Below are 20,611 nucleotides of genomic sequence, written 5' to 3'. Positions count from 1 at the left end.
TTCTTTTGGAAATGCAGTGAAAATATTGTGATCTAGAGCACAAAGGTGTGGGAGTCAGCCATATGAACAGTATCTGTCTTATAATTTCCACCTTTTTACTAGGTTACCACTAATGGGATTATTGCAGTGAATAAACCTTCAAGTGAAGAAAAGTATCTTGGTCAATTCCCAGTCAGTTTTGGGGCTATCGCTCCTTTTATGGCTGACCTGGACACAACAGATGGACGTGGAAATGTGTATTACAGAGAAGATTCATCCTCAGATGTCTTGCAGCTTGCATCAGACTATATCAAAAGAGGTTTTCCTGAGTCTACTTTTGATCCCAGCAGTGTTGTCATTGTTACCTGGAAGCTCGTGGCTCCTTACCAGGCACCCGGAAAAGATCATGCTTCGGAAGAAAAGGTGAATGTTAATCAGAGAGCTTTAAGACATGTTGGACACGTGTTCAGCTGAAGTGTAACACTGTAACCTGTTTTGTTTGAATGAATCCTGTACAGTTAACAATATATGTTGTTGTTGAAAAGGCTGTAACAGAATAGGACTTTCAGGAATTTTTCCTTGATTTGTGTTTTCCAGTATTGTATTAATTCAAAAGAAAATGCTTGAATGTACATAGCTGATTTCTTTGTATTCACTGATAACTCTTACTTTGAATGTTAGGTGTGATGTGGTAACAACTGAAATAGTAGGATATCCTGCTTGTATTTGGCTTGTATTTTTCAGCAGACTTTTAAGTCATTTTGACATCAAACTATATAAAAATCTGATAGGTATATGGACTAACAGGAAGTTCAAACTGTGAATCCACTTTGGACAGATGACATTGCATTCACAAAACCTCATGCTTTGTAGCTAGTATTGAGTGAAAAAGCAGTTGCAGGTTACTTTTTGTGTTTCTTGCAAAGCATTTTCCCTTTCTGAACCATGTTAGGTAGTATCCTCCAAAGCTATGTAACTTTATGCACTGTAATTATCCCAGCTGATGAGCCTGCTCACTGTGTATAAAGTTGAGAAAGTTACTACTACTTAACAAATCTTGTTTTGTCAAAGAATAATTTCTTGTGCCTGACGACACAACCACTGTATGCACATTAATAATTTTGCACTCTGGTAGCAACGAATAGCTGATGTCTGCGGTACTGTCTCGAATGCTCTTACAGTATGTAGGAGTGTCCTACAGGAAAAGACACTTCCAACAACATGAAACTTGAACTCTTTTTTCAATATTCTGTTTACAGAATTTTTCTATTTAGTCTAGCACATCACTCTTTTTTTTTTTCTTTTTTTTTTCCTCCTTAAGCAGAGGATGTGGCATCCTACGCATGTTACAGAACTTAGAATTGTTAAGTTTTAGGCAGCCTCTCTGGCTATCTCCTTACAGATTTAACTTACTTTTGATAATGCTTTCTTTTTAATATTTACGCATGCCTTAGCAAAACACAAGCTTGCATAATATTGATTTCTTCTAGGAAGTACATGATGCATTACGTGTGATGGAAATTCGGGTTGTGACTTGTGTTTTAGATAATGTTTTTCTGTTGTCTGTCTTGACTATTTTTTCCATGAGTAAATGGATGTTAATTTTTTTCCACAGAGAAACACATTCCAGGCTGTTTTAGCTTCTTCTGACTCCAGCTCCTATGCCATTTTCCTTTATCCAGAAGATAGTTTGCAGTTCTATAGTACATACTCCAAGAATGATGATGGAAAGATTCCTGCTGTGGTTGGCTTTAGTCAAGCCTCTACAAACTACTACTTTTGGGAAAAGCCAGGATCCTACAATGTCATTGCTAATGATGAAGACAGCATTAGAAACCTGCACAAGTATGCTTTTTTGTTTGTTTAAACTCCTCAAGAAAACATCAAGGAGTTCCATGTTTTTCTTAATTGTAACATGAGTTAATGGGAAATAATAAGATCCTACTAGCCATTGCATGAGAAATCGCAAAGTCTGCCACTGATAAGTATCTGTTGTGTTGAGGAATATGAGGACTTTGGTTTGATTTGTCAAAAGTCCATAGTTCCATTATCACTGGTAGGAGCTGCTGTATATTTAGCCCTTCTAAATATAGGACCATTTAAGATTTTTAACTCTTCATAGTCTATCCTGGGTAGTCTTTTTTGAAAGAAAGAGTGAACAACAAGTAAAGGGACTGAGTTAGAAGGTTCTGGTGTTAGCAAGATCTTTCTGGCCCAAATATCTCGTTCTGTTCCCACCACTTTGGAGACAAAAAGGCTAGAAATTCTCAAGAAGATAGCTCTGGGTGTGGAGAGAAAAAATGCTATCCATGCTGTCAGAGGTGTTTTGGAGCTGAACAAACTGTACCTGTGGGTAAGTGTGTGGGTAAGGTAATTCGACAGGTTTTTTCCTCATATCTCAGTGAAGGATAACATTTTGTGTAGGCTAGAAATACCACACAACTTGTGCTTGATCATTTTGATTTGGCATATGCTTCTCTTTGATAGAAGCAGCAATGCTGGGAAACAAGGAGTCTGGGTGTTTGAGATTGGTAGCTCATCTGACAGTATTGTGCCTGCCAAAATCGGCAACGTTTTGGAGAGCCCAGAGTCCGATGAACGAGACCAGGAGATGACTTCAAAATCATTTATGTCAGACTATGGCTCCACTGAAATAAGACAGGACTATGTCACCAGTAGTACAGACAGCGCAGAAGAGGATCAGCACCGTGTTACGTATAGTGTTCCTCATCTGGCTGCAGGAGACCTTCTGACCTCATACCAAGATGTAACAGGAACACCTTCGACAGAGTCTTTTTACAGTCATCAAGATTTCCCGACAGCAAAAGCTCCACCTCGCCAGTTCCAGGCCCAGCAGTTCCCCCCACAGGCACCCCAAGTCATAGATGTGGAAGAATTTGATGAAACTGGTGTAGGTAAGGTCTTTTGTACAGCTTGGGAACTTCTAAGATGAATAGACTGCAAAAAAAACGGAGGTGTGCAAGAAACTGAACTACTAAAGGAATAAACTGTTTCTTTCTCGCTACCTTCATATATGAAAATCTGGACATGTTTAAGAAGTTTGTGTTATTCATTGAGCTAGTGTACTTGGATGTCACCTCAGATTCAGACCTTGCCGGTCTAGCAAGCTTGTGTCCCAGTCAAGCTCACAGCAGAGCACATTTACAGTGTGTCTGTGGAACCTGAGTATCTTCTAAGGAAAGCTTCCTATAGGGATAATGGTATTCCTAAAGCTGATGCATTCGTAGTGGCAACTGATTTCTCCTCTTTTGCCCGGGGCGGTTGTTAATGCAGCTATTAAACTTCAGATTTTATTTTCAAGTGGCTGTTCCTGGTAAGGATTTTATGATCAGTTCTACTGAAACCTAGTTTATTTCTTTTCATTGATGTGTTATTGAATACAGGTGATTTAGCAAAGGTTGGGAATAGTAACATGTAAAAAATATTGGACAGGGTTTCATGGCCTGAAGTTTTATAAGGGTGGGATTAGTGATTCTAACTTCTGAGGAAGTGCTTGTAGAAAATTCGAAACACTGACAGACTGCCCAGATGTTAATTGTTTCTTGAAGCAGATATGAGGATTGCTACCTCATGAAATAATAAAGTAAACCAGTTAGTATTACATGGTGCATTGGTTGGTGCACAGTCCTGGGTACCATATTGACATGTGTTATTCTGAGGTTGGACAGGCTGCTTTTTGCTTTGGTTTGGAAACAAGGACAGGTTCAAATTGTTGTGTATTTACTTTCACTAAGACAGTTTAACTGATCTGTACTAATATAGATCTACTGAGGTCAATAGAATTAAACGGTTTTCTAATGTCTGAAGCCCTGATGTTTTCTGCAAAATAGTAGACTGTTACTTGCATGTTGCAAGGTTAGCAAAAGTCCATTGCAATTGCTTATTTTCCTTAAACAGAAAATGGCAAAAACTAATCATGTTCGTCCAGAGGTACTTTTAAACTAAACCAAGGATATGTGAATACTACAATAATTACATGAAGAATAAGTGTCCTGTTTTATTTTCTACAGTGTTTCGCTACCACACAGATGTCCAACAGACCTGTGCTAACAACCGCCACCAGTGCTCTGTTCATGCTGTTTGCAAAGACTATCCCAATGGGTTTTGTTGCAGTTGTATTGCTGGGTACAAAGGAAATGGCAGACAATGTGTAGCAGAAGGTAACTTTTTTGAAATTAGGTAGATACTCAGCAATTGCACATGGCGTTCTTGAATGAGGTGACCTGTTTTTAATACTAAACAAGATGTGGTTAAATACTTCCTGAAAGACTTATCACTGAGATGTATTCAAAGGTATTTTAAGAAGCGAGCTGAGCTTTCTAAAATGGTGTGGTTTTTATGAATGAAGGTAGTAAATTATATGCATTATGCATTTTAGCCTAACTTTCTAGAAAAAGAAACTCTTACATAAGTGATGTAATTTAATAGAGAACATAATATCCAGTGTTTATTGCTAGAAATATTCATGAAGTTTCAATGTGTTATAATCTGATTTGGTCCCCACTCTAGAAATGGGCCATTCAAGAGATGAACAAATTAACTCTGATCATCAAAGTAAAGAGCATGGCTCCTCTTTGTCTGACTCAAGCTTCTTTACTGAAGATCTAATCTGCCAGATTTTGCTTAAACTTTGTTCCTGTGTAAAATCCATAAAGGAATTTCTTGTGTATACACTTGCAATCCTCATAGTGACTTGACTCGGAGTATAGATGCATTTCAACAACTAAAATAGCTGACTGGAGACTTTGTGTTTTATGAGGCTTAGCTTTCAGTTCATAAAATTGAACTTTCCAGAGAAAGAAAAGCAGGATCTGATGGTAATGGAAATTGAATTTGCATGTAGAAAATTATAGACAGAAGACAACTAATAATCCAAAGTAGCTACTTCTGTAAAACATGGGCAGTCTTAAAAACAGTCAATAGTTTTGAGTCAAGATATAGAAAAGGTTAGAATAATAGATCAATTATTCTAACACCTAGTGATGTTAGCCTTTGAATAGGGAATGAACAAATTTACATTCAGTAGGTATTGATATGAAGTGTGATCTTCAAAAGAAGTTTCTGTATGCCGCTTACTGTCAGAGAGACTGTAACAGCTTAGTCTGTTTATGGAGTTATCCTGGCAGAAAAAATTGTTAATTAGGATAAAGGACATCTCTTCAGGCAGTTTTGGCCACTTAGTCATCTGTATAATGACAACATACACAGATGTACATATGTACATAAGCAAATTAACACACTGTTTGTAGGTAGTTTCCTGTCTGTTGAATGCTGTGAACATTTGTTTCTCATTTATTCCAAAACTGACACATTAGAACACAGTGAACGCTCTGAACACATTCCTTGGAGGGTATGTGAGAACTGCCGTTTTGTTCTGATGCGTTGTATTGATTTGCCAGGTTCTCCTCAAAGAGTCAATGGGAAGGTCAAAGGAAGAATCTTTGTAGGAAATAACCCCGTTCCGGTGATATTCGAGAACACTGATCTCCACTCCTACGTTGTGATGAACCAAGGGCGTGCCTACACTGCTATCAGCACAATCCCAGAGACTTTGGGGTATTCTTTACTGCCTCTTGCCTCTATTGGAGGTGTCATAGGATGGATGTTTGCTGTGGAACAGGAAGGATATAAAAATGGATTCAGTGTTACTGGTAACTTTGAAATTAAAATAATGTTCAAAAACTGTGCAATGCTTTCCTCTGTCTTGAGAAAAGAAACATGTATTTAGAAGTAATATAGGATGAAAACATGTTTCTTTGAGCTGCAAATGGATTGCTTTGTAATCAAACTTCTCACCATTTTTCTTGTTTACAATGTATAGATATTGAGCTTTTTAATTTATCCTCAGTGTACAAGCACGTAAGTCTGTTAGAAAGAAGAATGGCTTTCCCAGTTCCTGTGCAAGAAAGAGATTATTAAGGAGGATCTGATTCTTGGCACTGCAGCGTACAGAGCTACTGAAAAAAGCTGCATTTACATCTACGAGAAGTCCAACATATTAATTCCCTGATGGTTCCAACGAAGCAAAAGCGAAATTGAAATCTGACCTCATGAAGGTCTGAAATTCTTAAGAGAAGCAATTCCTGCACAAGATGCAAACGATTCTGTTAACTTATCTGAGGAAAACCCCAGTTCACGGTTACAGATATTCCTAAGTGTGAGCTGAAGTCTGGTTGTTTGTGCACATGAATTCAAGCTGTAGATCCAATCTGTTCTAGGAGAACATGTGTTTCTTTCTAAAATTTTATCCTTTACAGCCCTGTACTATGAATTTAGTTGAAGATAACTTTTGTGTTTGGGGTTTTCTTGGATTTGCTGTGTTTGAAGTTTTTTCTGGAATTTACAGCATACATTTCACTTGGTTTTGATTTGGAAACAGATGTACTGGATTTTTTTTTAACTCACTGTATTCCTGATGGAGGCTTTCTCTAAAATGTAAAATTCCTTTGTCATTTTAGCTGGTAGGATAAGGCCTACTATTATTAGCTTCGTTGGAACTTTTTTTAAATTTAAAAAACCCCTACTTCTTTAGGCTTACTTGCAATTTAGTGTGTTCAGTGCATGAGAAGATAGTTTCCTTGCATTATCCAAGGGTATTATCAATATAGCACTGAAAGTTATTTCTGTAGAAACCCAAAACATTAGCAATTATGCTGCATCAAAGCTTGCAGAAAATGGGAATTTATATTTTATCTACTAGAAGCAATGCTTTGAATAGAAGGATTCAGAAACCTCTGTTAAGTGGTTTAACTAATGCTGTTTCTTTAGGTGGTGAGTTTACACGGCAAACTGAAGTAACTTTTCTTGGCAACAATGAGAAGCTGGTTATAAAGCAGAAATTCAGTGGAATTGATGAGCATGGTCACCTTACTATCAGCACAGAAATGGAGGGCAGAATACCTGAGATCCCATCTGGTGCATCAGTCCATATAGAACCATACACCGAACTCTATCACACTTCTAGTTCTGGTAAGGGTCCCTAAGAATGAAATGATAAGATAGTGCATGTTTCTCAGAGCACAGAGTAGGACAGTCTGAAAAACATTATTTTATTCCCTTCTTAGTGAGTGTACTGAGGACCCTTTGATTTATAAAAAGTTGGTTTTTGCCTCTTAGGAACAGGTCCCAAAACAAGGAGGATTTTGAGTGGGACAATGCAAATATTTCTAATCTCTGTTGGAAAAAAATGTGAGTTTAACTTTCTCTGAACTGATGCTTGCAAAACACTCTCGATTTCCCTTTTCATTGGCCTTATTGTTACACTGCTGATGGCTGTCATACAAGTTGCAAAGATTTTTGTAGGGTCCACAGTTCTCCAGTAGGAGCTGTGCTGGTGTATACCTTTTTGTGGTAATGTCATTAAGTGGGCTTTGGTCTTGTTCAATGAGACTGTGCAAACCAGTTATTTACCAGTATGTGTAATGTGAACTGCATTGCAATGACCACTGTGCATTGTGTTAGTAACAAACATTTGTCAGTATTATGTGTGAGCTGAATTTGAACAACTGACCAAAAAATTAGGAGGCTCTCTTCCTTTACTGGTTTCCTCCATTGTCTCTTCAGTATTTATCTTTCTCTCTCTCCCTTCCTTATCTCAGATTGAGATGTGGTGAGACACACATTCTTCACTTCGCTATTTACCAGGGACTCTCCCTTCTTTTGCTTTCCTCTTTCTGGATAGATTCATGGGTGTTTCAACACAGCAAAAACAAAGTGAGGTTGGAGTGCTGCTGCTGGCCAGTCAGCCCAGCTGTCGAAGAGCAATACAGAGGAAGCAGCCTGTGGTGCACCCAGGTGCACATGAATACTGGAGAGAGTACACTTTGCTCCAAGGGCGCACTTTGATTGCTAGAGATAGCTGAAAACGGTGTAGTTGTGTCATCACTGCCTTATATCCGCTAGTGTCTGGTTTTGGTAGCCAGTGATGAACCCCTCTTGGTGCTTTGCCTGTTGTTATGGGCTGTGAGGAGGAGGAGTTGGAGGCAGCAGGAAGCTTTTACTTTGTGCTGCACAACTTCAGAGTTTTGGAGGAGTTGTTTGGGCAGCGTGTGCTCTGTAGAACACCTGCCTTCTTGGCAGGAATGCAGTCCCCATGGAGGAAGAGTCAGGGGCTGGAAGGAGGCATCCTTCAGCCTGGATTTGATTTACCAGTACTCAAATTGTTATTCTTCGGCTGCCCTATGTCATATCTGATAGAGCATTACTTAGCGGAAATCCAGCTTTTGCTAACAGTTGCAAGTGGACTGATCTAGGTGTGTTCTGGTGTCTATATGAAGAATAGTGGAGTTCTGAAGAGCTTTCTGTTGGTGGGAGGATCTGCAAGCCCAGCTCTGCTTTGAAGAGTTTTGGTCATAGTTTTTCACAATATAGAAAACTGAGGTGAAGCATACAAGGGCCACGACAAACATCTTCAGGACTCTGTCGAAATTCAAGGCCGATAGACCACAATGAACTAAAAATGAGTTTATTTTGGTGCTGGTGAGGTGGCTGTTGTCCTTCTTAGCTTATAGATCCACTGCGTGAATTAATCTAAAGAAACCTCTGAGTTTCCTGAGTTGAATTTTCCTTTCTTTACCTGGTAACCCATGAAGTAAAGTTAAATTTTTAAAATGTCACGATAAATTAGTATGACTCATTCCTCAAAGCTGTGATATCTAAGAACAGAGTAAGCCTAGTCAAGTGCCTATTTCATTGCGTGGAAATACATCCACTTTCATAGCTTCTTGGCTTTGAAATTTCAGTTTGGTTTACTCAGCCTGTATCCCAAGCCTACAGATAGCGTTGGGCTGAGTGTTTTTGCTCTCTGTTCTGATGAGCGTGTTTGTGGCCACGTTGCAGTGATCACTTCGTCGTCCACCAGGGAGTACACAGTGACAGAGCCAGAAAGAGACGGGGTTGCTTCCACGTACACGGGCGCCTATCAGTGGCGACAGACCATCTCGTTTGATGAATGCATTCATGATGACTCTCACTATGCTGCTTCTGCTACTCAGCAGCTCTCAGTGGACAGTATATTTGTCCTGTATAACCGAGATGAGCAGATTCTGCGATATGCTATGAGTAACTCCATCGGCCCAATCAGTGGTATGTATGAATTGGAAATCTTTTCTCTTTTGTCAGTAATTAAGAGCAGGCTTCTATATTTCTTTTTGGCCTGCCTTACCTGGGTTAAATTAGTGAGTTCTATTAATTTGTTGCATTAGTCGGTAGAAGTCCAGGTCCAGAATGTAAGAAGATAAATGGGACTGTTGAAAGTTTGTGTTTTAACCTGGGGGAAGGCTATTGAAGTGATTATCTCCTCTTGAAATTCAGTGGAGTTTGTGTGTCTAATTCCTTGAAATACTCTCAACATACCACCTTGAATCTATTGCTGCTGAGATGTATGGAGTGTATTGTTTATCTTTACCTGATTTATAGTTCCTCTATTAATGAATTTTTTTTTGTATTGTCAGAGCAAAGGGCAAAAGAGGGGAATACTATTTGCCACTGAAACAGCTAATTTCTGTAATTTATCTTGAAACACGGCATTTTATCTTTGGAAGGTAGGCAGCCCGTGAAGTGTATTCTTTTTAGATGAGCTGCCCAAGTTTGTTTGCACTTAAATCAGTAAAAAAGCAAAGGAGCAATTTGAAAATGCATACCAGAGGAGTACAAGAAAGGACTGTGCTCCTTTTTGTTACAAAGATGAAGTTCTAATTAAAATGAACAAACCAAGCTGTTAAGATTAGCATTTTGGGTCTAGCGTCAGTGGCTGGAAGTTGCATTATCTTTGTCAGTCTTGCTCTTTAGAGAGGCTTTTGTGGCTTCTCTATTTTTTTAACCTAGCAGTCCTTTGCACAAGTGAAAAGGAATACAGGTGCTATTGCCGTGTCTGAGATTCGTGTCCTGCATATCACAGAATCACACAGAATCACAGAATGGTAGGGTTTGGAAGGGACCTCTGTGGGTTATCTAGTCCAACCCTCCTGCTGAAGCAGGGTCACCTACAGCAGGCTGCAGAGGATCGCGTCCAGGCAGGTCTTGAATATCTCCAGAGAAGGAGACTCCACAACTTCCCTGGGCAGCCTGTTCCAGGGCTCCGTCACCCTCAGAGGGTAGAAGTTCTTCCTCATGTTCAGACGGAACATGCAAGTCATGCAGATCACCTGCAAGTCCCCTTCCTCCCATTGCAAAAAGTATTCTCTTTCCTTGTTTCATGTGCACAATAAGCAATCTCCTTCTGGGCTTTATCTGAATGCTAGTACTTGGATAGAGTCGTCATGGCTAAATATGGTCTCTCTTGTCAGATGGTTCTGCTGATATTAACCGGAATCCTTGCTACACCGGTACGCATAACTGTGACGCCAATGCAATATGTCGTCCAGGAACTGGAAATCGTTTCCTCTGCGAATGTTTGATTGGCTTCCATGGAGATGGAAACGTTTGTTATGGTATCAGAAAACTTTCATTACAAATGACAGCTAATGTAGCATTTGGTTTGCTTAGAGTGTATTGACCCTCAGGACTAGCCATTCCAGTGAAACGAACTGTCTTGGGAGGCTGGTTTTGGGAAAGACAGGTTAGAGGGGTGGTGGGGTAGCTGATGTGTCGCAATAATTAAAGTAAGCAAGTTTGACTGTCTTGAAGAGTCAAATTTGGGTATGTTTTGTTAGTTTACAAAGCATCTTTCCTGCTTCATCTTTTCATAAAACTTGTGGGGACTTAGCTGTGAGAAATTCACTGTTCTGCAAGTTCTAGGTAAAATGAGTCAACTAGGTTAAAAGTTCTTGAGGGAGATGAGGAATGGTGTATGCACACGCATACAGACCACAGATATGTGGAACCTATTGAAATGTTTTTCAAGAACTGCTTTGAAAATCCCTTCTGTTCAGGGAGACTTTTGTTTCCCAGCTCTGTACAACTCTATATTCTTAATGTATTTGGGTTTTGTTTTATAATCAAATCACAGCACAAATACTTGTTTTCAAGAGGTGAAACTGTGTATTAATGAAATATGCATCATCCATATTAACTGAGTTGTTAAATCAACTTGCAAATGAAAACAGCAGCGTAACACTGTCCCTCCCAGTCCTCTGGTGCTGTGAGTTGAGCAGCAGTGGATTAGAGATCATAGAACAGCAGGTTGGAAGGGACCTCAAGCATCATCTGGTCCAACCTTGCTTGGCAGAAGCACGATCTAGACAAGACGACACAGCACCCTGTCCAGCCAAATGTATATGAATAAGGAAAGGGGAAGTCTTTCCTAAAGTTTGTGCTCTCCCAGTAGTCATCGCTGCTTCTGACCACCTTGTAGGCTGCATCTTCATTCTCAATGGCTTCTTCATCTCTGGTTTAGTCTCACTCTGTTACTCCTTTATAGAACCTCTTCTGGGTTTTTTTATGGTACAGATTAGCTGAGGACATAGTTACCTCAAAAGTTATTTTCAGGTTACTAATATCTGTTAAGAGGTATGTTCTGTCCAAGATGTAGTTTAAATACACACGCCTGCTATTATTCAACAGCTGCAGAGTTCTGTTTTTCTGGCATCAGTATTAAATGCATCTTTGTAATAACTGGAATCCTTTTAATATTCTAGACGTTGATGAATGTTCAGAGCAACCAGCTCTATGTGGCAGCAATGCAGTCTGTAATAACCAGCCAGGAACCTACCGCTGTGAGTGTGTTGAAGGATACCAGTTTGCAGCAGATGGGCGGACTTGTGTTGGTGAGTTTCATGCTTCTTAAATACACTGTCCACCAGCTTTCAGGCTGTGGCTCCTCTCACAGAGACATAACCCAGAGCTGCAAGGATCTGTGCTGACTTTTAATGCCAGATGAATTTAGGAGTTCACACTGCTGTTAGTGAGTACAATTTGTTAGGTAACCAAAGAAGGTGCCTAAACTACTTTGTTTTCATCTCATAAAAATTCCCTGTTCAGAATGTTTCCAAATAGGAAGTGGAAATGATTATGGAATGGTTCTGTCCTTTCTGTACTATTATTTAGCTGTAGATTTCACATGGACGTAAAATTCAAATTTGTAAAAGAAGAAAAATTAAAGTGAACAGTTGTTAATTTGTTGTTATTTCAAAACACCTGACTTTCTATATGAGGCAGGGCTCTTTCTGCATTTTCTATAGTCCTGCACTTTGGCTTTTGGGGGTTTTGGGTTTTGTTTCTTTCTTACATCTAATCCAGAATTAGATTTAACAAAATAGATTTTAGTTACAGATTCATTCCTTGGACAAGCCAGTGCACAGGTCTAAACCAGTGTGTTTTGGCTATTGCAGGCTTATTCTGAAGTGATAATCATGCTGAAAGAATTATAACTACAGATCATTTCACTGTTAAAATCTTTGAGATTTGGAGGAAATATGGCTAGTTTGTTAATGGACCATTAAAACTTCAAATTCAGTAGTTGTCACTGAATTAGTTTATTTTTATTTGACTTTAAAGCTTTTTTCTGGAGGAAGCCTGAGTTAATCTGTACTTGCTGGACTAAGGTTGTCCTAAAGAGTGATATTTTTTCCTGTTTGTCCTATTTTTCACCAAAGTTGTAGAAATTCCATTTGGTAGCTGGCAGAAATACAAGATGATTGTGTGGGATGTGTATTGAGAGTGAATTTTCTGTGTAGAGAGGATAACCATGAGCTTTACCCTTGAGAACATTAAGATGATTCTTTAGGGTGTCATTTATATTCCAAATATCAAAAGCCAAATAAAAAAATCTGCAAACGGCAGATATAAGAGGGGTGGTGACTCTATTGCTAGAGCTGCAACTGTCAGGATAGGTTATAGACTAGATTTTTTTTTTTCCCAATTAGAATTTTTCAGTGTTTGCAAACTGACAGTAATTCTGTATTGACAAAACCTATACACACTCTTCCAGTATGTTTGGACCAGCTGCTGTTTCTTTTGTAAATAACTGATAACAGCTGAGGATTACATTTGCTTCTGTTGTGACTGTTTTGTGGTGGAAGCTCAGTTACCCTTTGATCAGCTAATGCATTCAGGTCTCTCCTCATTATAGTCGAGTCTGTTCTTCAGCTAAGAAGCCTTAATCTTGCAGCAGAAAGTTGCATTACTTTCCTCAAGTGTTTGTCTTTGCATGCTGTGTAATACAATCTGCCACGAGCCCCATTTCTCTGCTCCAGTAAGAGTTACCATTCATGTCTGCTCACAGTGCACCCTAAGTCTCCCCTTTGTTGCAGAACGGCTGGAAAAAGCAACTTGTTCTACCAGGACACTGGAAGGGATAGGGTGAGATGCGGAAGAGTGGCTTTATGTTCTTTCCATTATGTCCACCTCTGCCCTTTTGTCTCTTGGACCTGAAAGCGAACATTCCTCCCTCCAGCCATGACCTTGCTGGCTTCGCTCTAGCACTTTCCCATGAAGCTGATGTGTCACACTTCTAACAAGTGCTAAGTAATTCCTTGCCCAGCTTGAAGGATTTCAGTTTGATCCCTTCCTTCAATCAAAAACAAACTTTGCATCTGTGAGACTGAAAAGAGGGAAGATGAACTCTAGTTTCCCAATAGACTGGAAGCAAATGTCATAGTAATGTTCCTTCCCTTTCCACAGGGGAGAGTTTTATAACCCACAGACAACTTGAACACCAGAAAGGGCAACACCTACTCTTTGTGCTTTTGCAGCCTGCTCTGGGGTACCTGCTCTGACTCAGCTTTTCTGCAACTGCAGCTTTTTCGTACCAGCTGTGTGACTCGCTGGATAGCTTAAGAGGAGAGTTGTAAATAAATCTCGCTTTCCTGCTTGTGGGCTGAGGAATAGGAGAACCTGGGGATTCCAGGCTCCAACTCCAAATCTCATGCATTTATAATGCAGTTCTGAATAGATTTTTTTGTGGTCTAAAACTTACTTCATCAAACAGAACAGATATAAATGATTCTGACAATGATGTCATCTCCTCCAGAGAAATGGAGAGAACGACTGTTTTCAGATCTGGCTCTGATGGCAGATTTCTGTAATTTTCGCTGCCTGTACTGTGGTAGTTTCCATCTATGTACTGTGATGAAAGGAGCATTGTAGAGTCTTGACGTGGTCCGCTGTCAACTGCTTGTAAGAACTGCATAAGGAACAGCTCAGTGGACTCTCTATTACAGCAGCTGGAAGTCTGTTCCTAGATGTACATACTGCAAACTCATCTATTTCTGGGTCCAAAATTTTTGTAGTATTTTGCATCTTCCTATTTTAAGTTCTGTGGTTTCCTTTCTTCTTTTCTGACATAACAGGTAAGCATAGGCAGGGCTCCAGCAGCTGCCTGAAGTAATTTGTGTGTAAAACAGTGCAATGCCTTCAGAGTCACTGCTGCCAACACTGAGAAAGTTATGAAAAGCTGCAGGACTGGTCCCAGCTTCCACAGTTGGTCAAAAATCTCTCCAGTAGTTGACAAATGTGTTTATCTTCTGTTGAGTGAGTCACAGCTCCTATCTGTTGCCAAGTGACGACAGCCCTGGGTCAGTGCTAGGTTAGTGTAGCAGGATATCTAATAATTCCCACTGCAGCAAACTGGCCACTTTGCTAACATGTGAGGTACCTCTGTGAGATGCCTTACATTTCTTCATTCAGGGCTCCTTTTCATAAACAAAACTGCCATGGATATTAGAATCTGTCACTGTGGTAGCCTTTCTGCCCTGTTCTATGTTAACAAACATCTGTGAGGTGCTGAAGACAATCAGTTCCTTGTAAAACATTAATAAGATTTAACACCAGTGAAAGGGGAGATCTTGGGGAACAAAAAAAAATCCCAACTCCTAAACCAAAAATCTCAGTTTCCTTGTTTCCTTTCTCTTCTGTGTGCTTTCACAGCTGTTACTCTCTCCCTATAAACTTATTACTCAGACTTTGGAGAGGAAAATTAAATTTTTTAATCTCCTCTCTTGTGCATCTAACCTGCAGCTGTTGAATACGTCGTAAACCATTGCCAGACAGGCACGCACAATTGTGACATTCCTCAGCGTGCTCAGTGTGTGTACACCGGAGGGTCTGCCTACATCTGCACATGCCTCCCTGGCTTCTCTGGAGATGGGCGTGCCTGTGAGGGTGGGTAGCAACATTTATCATGGGGTTTTTATACTCTTTATTGCACAACTTGACTGGTCATTGCATTGTCCTGTAGTTACTTGTGATTTAAGGTAGGGAATTGCATAGTTTAAGTCCCTCAAGCAGGCATTGCATAAAGCTTTTGTCCTTTCCTCTCCTCACTTTTGAATTCACTTTTCAATATTTGAGGGTCGAAGATGAGGTAAATGCAGGAATTGCAGTCGTTGCAGTCAGCAGACCAGATTTCATCTGCTGGAACTGTTTGCACTGTATGGGTGTATATTGCTAAAGGCAGTGACACATGATGCTCAGGCTATGTAAAAAAAGTTATGTTCTGTTTCATGTCAGTTGGAGTGCAGGGGGGGAGCAGCTTTACCTAACTACATGTTGGAAACCTTGCTGGCCAAATCCTACTTCTCTTGCTGTGTTGCGTCCTTTCCTGGAGAAACGTGGGCATGTATTTCTAAAATACTGTGCAAGCTAGCAATGCTGGTTACCCATCGGAATCGCAGAGTGCAGGGACTTGCTGAGAGGTAGAATCTAAGATATATGCATGCTTTTTCTTTTTTCTCCTTTGTAAATTGCATTTCTGTATAGATGTTCTTCCAAAGGCTTATAGTTCTAATCAGATATCCTAAAATTGGAGCCTGAAAGTAGTATGGCAGATTCGCACTTTAATTCACTTTGATTTGTCCATCAGGAGGAGCAGTTATCTGAGATTGATCTTTTCTTTTACAGATGTGGATGAATGTCAACAGGGCCACTGTCATCCAGATGCTGTCTGCTACAACACTCCTGGGTCCTTCAGCTGCCAGTGTAAAGCAGGTTATCGTGGGGATGGTTTCCGGTGTGTGTTAGGAGGTAAAATTTTATAGTTCTTGAAAGATGGACCAGAAATATCATTTGGGAATTGGAGGGAATATGTTAATTTGGGTCCTCTCTGGAACAGGTCGCATGATGTCTTATTGGGGTCTTTATTCTTTCTCAAGTCTTTCAGGTTTTGAACTTCACCAAGCTTGTGTTAATATCTGTATCTTGACTATTACCACTTTTCTATGATACCCTGTTCAATGTCCTTATTTTATGTTTGGTTTGTTCTGTCCTCACCAGTTCTCAGCCCCAAGGTGATACTATCTTTTGAAGGTGCCTTGTGTAAATGCTTGACCACAGATTGATTTGGTTTGCATAGATAGTAGTCACTTAACATAAAGCATCTGGAATTGTTGGCAGTGTAAATGAAATACAGCAATTACAGGAGAAAAATGAAAGGTGAAACTAAAATACCTGGCTGTTGTCTTCAGCGGGATCTATATGCCTATGTGCTGTGAATAGACAGCAGAGTCCAGAAAGACTAACTTCAGTTTCTAGGTAGCACTTAGTTGTTTCTGTGTTTACCCAGCTTGTTCTCTATTTAGCAGAAAGTTCTTTACCCTCCCACACTTCTGTTCTTGCATTGTAGTTTGCGCCTTGAAGTATAAAACTCCTGATCTTGAAGGTGTGCTTAAAAAAAAAAGGAACACTGAAGCACAAAGTAGCAATGTTGGAGTTACTGTAAATCAAAAGCGTTGCAAACCTATGGGACAGCATTCAGGTTTTGCAGAATGATAAATGCTTTCATCCGGGAAATAAAGCCTAACTTCTGAGTATATTTGAGCCTACCCACTCCTGCTTCTGGGATGCTTACTGTTGGGCAAAAGACTTTGCACATCTCAGCAGACTGCAACTCAAACTGTGCAGCCAAGAGTAAGACAGGCGTAGGGCCAAAGGGAAAGAAAGCAAGAAGCAGTATAACTGAGCAGGGAGGTTGTCTATAATTCAGCTCCTGCACTGTGGCATTAATGATGTCCAAAGTATCTGATGATTCAAAACTGATGTTTTTTTAATAGTGGGTGTGCTGGCTTAAAAGTGTTTGTCTGCATTGGCACAAGTTTGCTACCTGATGCATTCGTGAAACTTAATATTGTTCTTTTGCCACTACATTCTATAATTCTGAAGTTCTGACTTTTTTTGCACGGTTGGATACTAATGTCTTAAAACAAAAATGCAAAGGTTTGTTTATAGGAAAGGGATAAAAAGAATGCAAGGTTGTTTCTGGTTTTAGATCATATTTACATGACTCTTCATCACGAGCTCAAGAATACATGTTATGTCAAATCACCCAGGGCTTATAGACTTTTCTGTCATAGGTAAATTGTAGGAGGTTTTGCAGCGTCTAATTCTGAAACTTTAGCTTTTGCCACTTTGTCAGTCTTTCAGTATTATTTTTAATTAACTTTTCATGCATGAATGCCCATCTGTATTTTCATTTCAATGCCAGATGAATAAAGAACTACCTAGTGTTTCTGACCTGTGTCAAAATATTTAGCTAACCAACCAGTTGATAAATCCAGGATTATTCCTGCTAGAAGAACATGAATAACTTGACATGAATAACTTGATGCAAAACCAAACCTTAAAGCTTCCAGTTCTTCAGGAAGAATTGTAGAGGCAGCAATATTGCTTTCATGGCTGGCACATCCCCTTTGTAGCTGAAACAAGTGGTTTGTTAGACTGGTGCTTGAGTTCAACCAATTAACTCTGTTACAATTAATTTCTTCTGAGTATATGTGGTGTTACATTTAAGTGGGGTTTTTTCGTTGAGGACAACACCTTTTCACATGCAGTGGTTAGTGTGTCTACTAAGCTGCTAAGCAGTGTGTACTGTTTTGTAGTAACTTTGTTACTTTTTGCTGCTTATGTTACACACTTCCTGACTTTCCATATTCAACACAGTTGTGCCAGAATGGGAATCTTTCCATGTCACAGCTTTAATGGTAGAAACAAAGTATTTTGGAGAGGTTTGTTGTATCGGCTGTTTTAGTGGGTGGGGGTCTGCCAGGTTTTGTTAGTCTTCAGATAAGCTTCTCTAATTTTTATTTTTTTGATGCTGTTTTGTACTACCAGTAGAAGACATGTTTTAGAAACACTTATATCAATTGACTCTGCTCATGAAATGCTTTGAGCAAAGAAAAATCTGTGTAGATAAGAAGTCTCACTTTTGCTGAGTCCTGATTGAAGTACAGGGTGTCTGTAATGCTCTGCTAGTCTGCAGCAGTGGCCGTGTTTACAACAAACTTAGCTACTCCTCCCTTCAGAGAGTTAATAGAACAATAGCTGCCCTTGGGTTGTCATCTATTGCTAAAGCTTTAGTACTTTTTAAAAGGATACATCCAACAGTTAATCATTGCCAGGAGATAGAATCAAAATATACTTTCTGAAGCCTAGCAAAAAGCAGCTTAGTTTAGCACTCAAACTTTGTAAAGTTGCTTCAGAATGGAGATTCCAGGTGAGGCTGCATTGTACTCAGCTGTAATTAGAGACCCCTTCTTCCCGTTTTCACTCAGTAAGCTTTTGATCTAATTAGCCTCAGTGAAGTCACTGAAGTCTTTCCTGGGTGTTAATAACATGTAAAGTTTCATTCATCGGAATACTCAGTCTTTTGCTGTACACTTTTCCAATCCACATGCACAACTGCTTGCTTGCTGTTGTCTTTATTATTATGTGAAACCTGCTGTTGAATCTTACTGCTGCTGAACGACAACTCTTGAAACAAGTAGACCTACAAGTAAAATACATTTGGGTCACATGCAAGAGAAAGACTGTAGAAGTGAACCAGCAGGTTAATGAAAGAGTTAATGATGCTGGAATGTCCCACTGCCCACAGCTATTAGGAAAATCTGTACTTCATTATTTCCTCACGCTTCATTTTTCCATTTCAAAAAAACAGATGTCTGAGTGCTTCTACCCCTGCAGACCCCAGACACTGTTTACTAAACAGGAACAAATCTAGATTCTTGGAACTGGGGATCTGACTGTTAAGAGCCATCGGCTGGTCCGCTGTATACAGTCCGTTTCACATGAGAAATGCACGTAACAGGGCAACACTCCTAAGTGAAGGATTACAAAGGAAAATGAAGGGACAAAGGGGGGAAGTGTGTTACTTTGGTTTGGGTTTTTTCCCTCTTTTTCTGGCAACATCTGAGAACAGCATTAAAAATGTCCATTTAATGCCTTGTGATATGTGGGAAATAGTGATCCACACAGGAAATTTAAAAATATTCTTTGATTACATATGGATTCTGGGCATAGTTTTAAATCACTTCTGTCTTTAGCTTGTGAATGAAAACCTGTTTGAGTAGTTATATCAGATATTTAAAAACTTTTGGATGCTGTTACAAAACTAATTGCATTTGTCTTAGTGGATCAGACTGTACCACCCCCATCACCCCCTGCAGAGTAGAAGGGAAGAGGTCCCATACATCTGGTTTTCATCCTGTTTTCTCAGCTTCCTTTTTTTTTAGGGGAAAATCAGTAAATCATTTTCTGCAGTGCTGCTGCAAGAGCTTTCCTTTATGACCAAAAAATGTGTACATGGTTGTTTTTCACTGGCCCGCTTTCCATATCCATGCTATTTCCATTTCATTTTTTGGAGTTCCATGATATAGTTCAGTGACTTTTAAATTCCATATTGCTACTGGTAGTTTATGAAACAACTGGAAAAATAAATGTTTAAAACATCAAATACAGATTTATTTTTCTGAGGAAGGGTATATATTTAGCTGTAGTTCAGGAAACGCCGTTCTACTTACTGAGCCTGACTTGTACTCTGGAATAAAACTTCATCAGCCCTTTGCTTTCTGTTCCACGCTACAGCTTCTCTCTTAGGAGCTCTCTTCTGCACACTGGTTGAATTTTTCACTATCCTGTTAAACTGTGGTTACCAAAGTTGCATCTAGTATTGCTTGAATCACCTCTCCAGTCCCACAATGCTTCTCTATACCTCTGCAGTGTTCCCTGTGTGTATGCTGAATTCTTATTTATACCCCCACACAATCCCTGCAGCGCTGAGTTGGGCACTGGCAGCTTATCTACTCGCAGTTGTCTGCTGACAGCTGTGATCTGCTGATAGCTTTTTTTGGCTGTGGTTTCCAAGATGAGTCTATCTTTAGAGGCTGGTCTACACAGTGTATTCCAAGTGTAACATTCCGTCTGACTGTGTGAATCTACATGTTGATTTTAATGAGCTCAATTTACCTAGTGATAAGGTCCTGTCCTTCGCATATTTTTTTGCCTATGTCTCTTCCACAAATGATGTGTCCTATGTTTGTACATTTTCCCCTGGAATCCGAAGGAAGGAATTAAATTTCTTAATAAGAAAATTTAAAATGAAGACTAAGGTAATATGGGAATTTGCTGGAAATACCACTACTTCATGACATTTTTCCACTGACTCGGGTGATCTTTCAGTTTTCAATCATTTATCAAATTAAGGTAGCCCACAAAGTGGTGCTTTGTTTTGAAGATGGTACTGTCCTGTGGGTATAAGTAGAGTGCCATAGGCAAACGCAAAGCTGTTAGGTTAGTGTGTTGCCTTCATCAGCCAAGCATCAACTGCATCAAAAAACAGTGATAACAGATTTTTACTCAGTTTTATACTGCATGCTAAGCAGCAATGTTTAAACATAGATACTGAAGAAATATTGAAACTTGGTCCTGCTGTTAATAAAAGGCTGTTACCACCCTGCTTTTCTGT

The 20,611-nt window shown here is 39.6% G+C and overlaps 1 protein-coding gene across 1 annotated transcript in view; it reads left to right on the top strand.

Moving 5' to 3' along the window:
* Positions 1-20,611, top strand: part of NID1 (nidogen 1) — a 48,215-nt gene that overhangs the window by 7,053 nt on the left and 20,551 nt on the right. Inside the window, exons 2-12 of the mRNA XM_075412386.1 lie at positions 103-402; positions 1,595-1,824; positions 2,467-2,894; positions 4,011-4,160; positions 5,400-5,651; positions 6,769-6,969; positions 8,839-9,084; positions 10,287-10,430; positions 11,577-11,705; positions 14,896-15,039; positions 15,778-15,900. Of these exons, the coding sequence (XP_075268501.1) occupies positions 103-402; positions 1,595-1,824; positions 2,467-2,894; positions 4,011-4,160; positions 5,400-5,651; positions 6,769-6,969; positions 8,839-9,084; positions 10,287-10,430; positions 11,577-11,705; positions 14,896-15,039; positions 15,778-15,900 (2,347 nt within the window). The remainder of the gene's footprint in view (positions 1-102; positions 403-1,594; positions 1,825-2,466; positions 2,895-4,010; positions 4,161-5,399; positions 5,652-6,768; positions 6,970-8,838; positions 9,085-10,286; positions 10,431-11,576; positions 11,706-14,895; positions 15,040-15,777; positions 15,901-20,611) is intronic.

Source organism: Opisthocomus hoazin, chromosome 2 (genome assembly GCF_030867145.1).
Source record: "Opisthocomus hoazin isolate bOpiHoa1 chromosome 2, bOpiHoa1.hap1, whole genome shotgun sequence".
Taxonomy (NCBI): domain Eukaryota; kingdom Metazoa; phylum Chordata; class Aves; order Opisthocomiformes; family Opisthocomidae; genus Opisthocomus; species Opisthocomus hoazin.
This window is presented reverse-complemented; position numbering and strand designations above follow the sequence as displayed.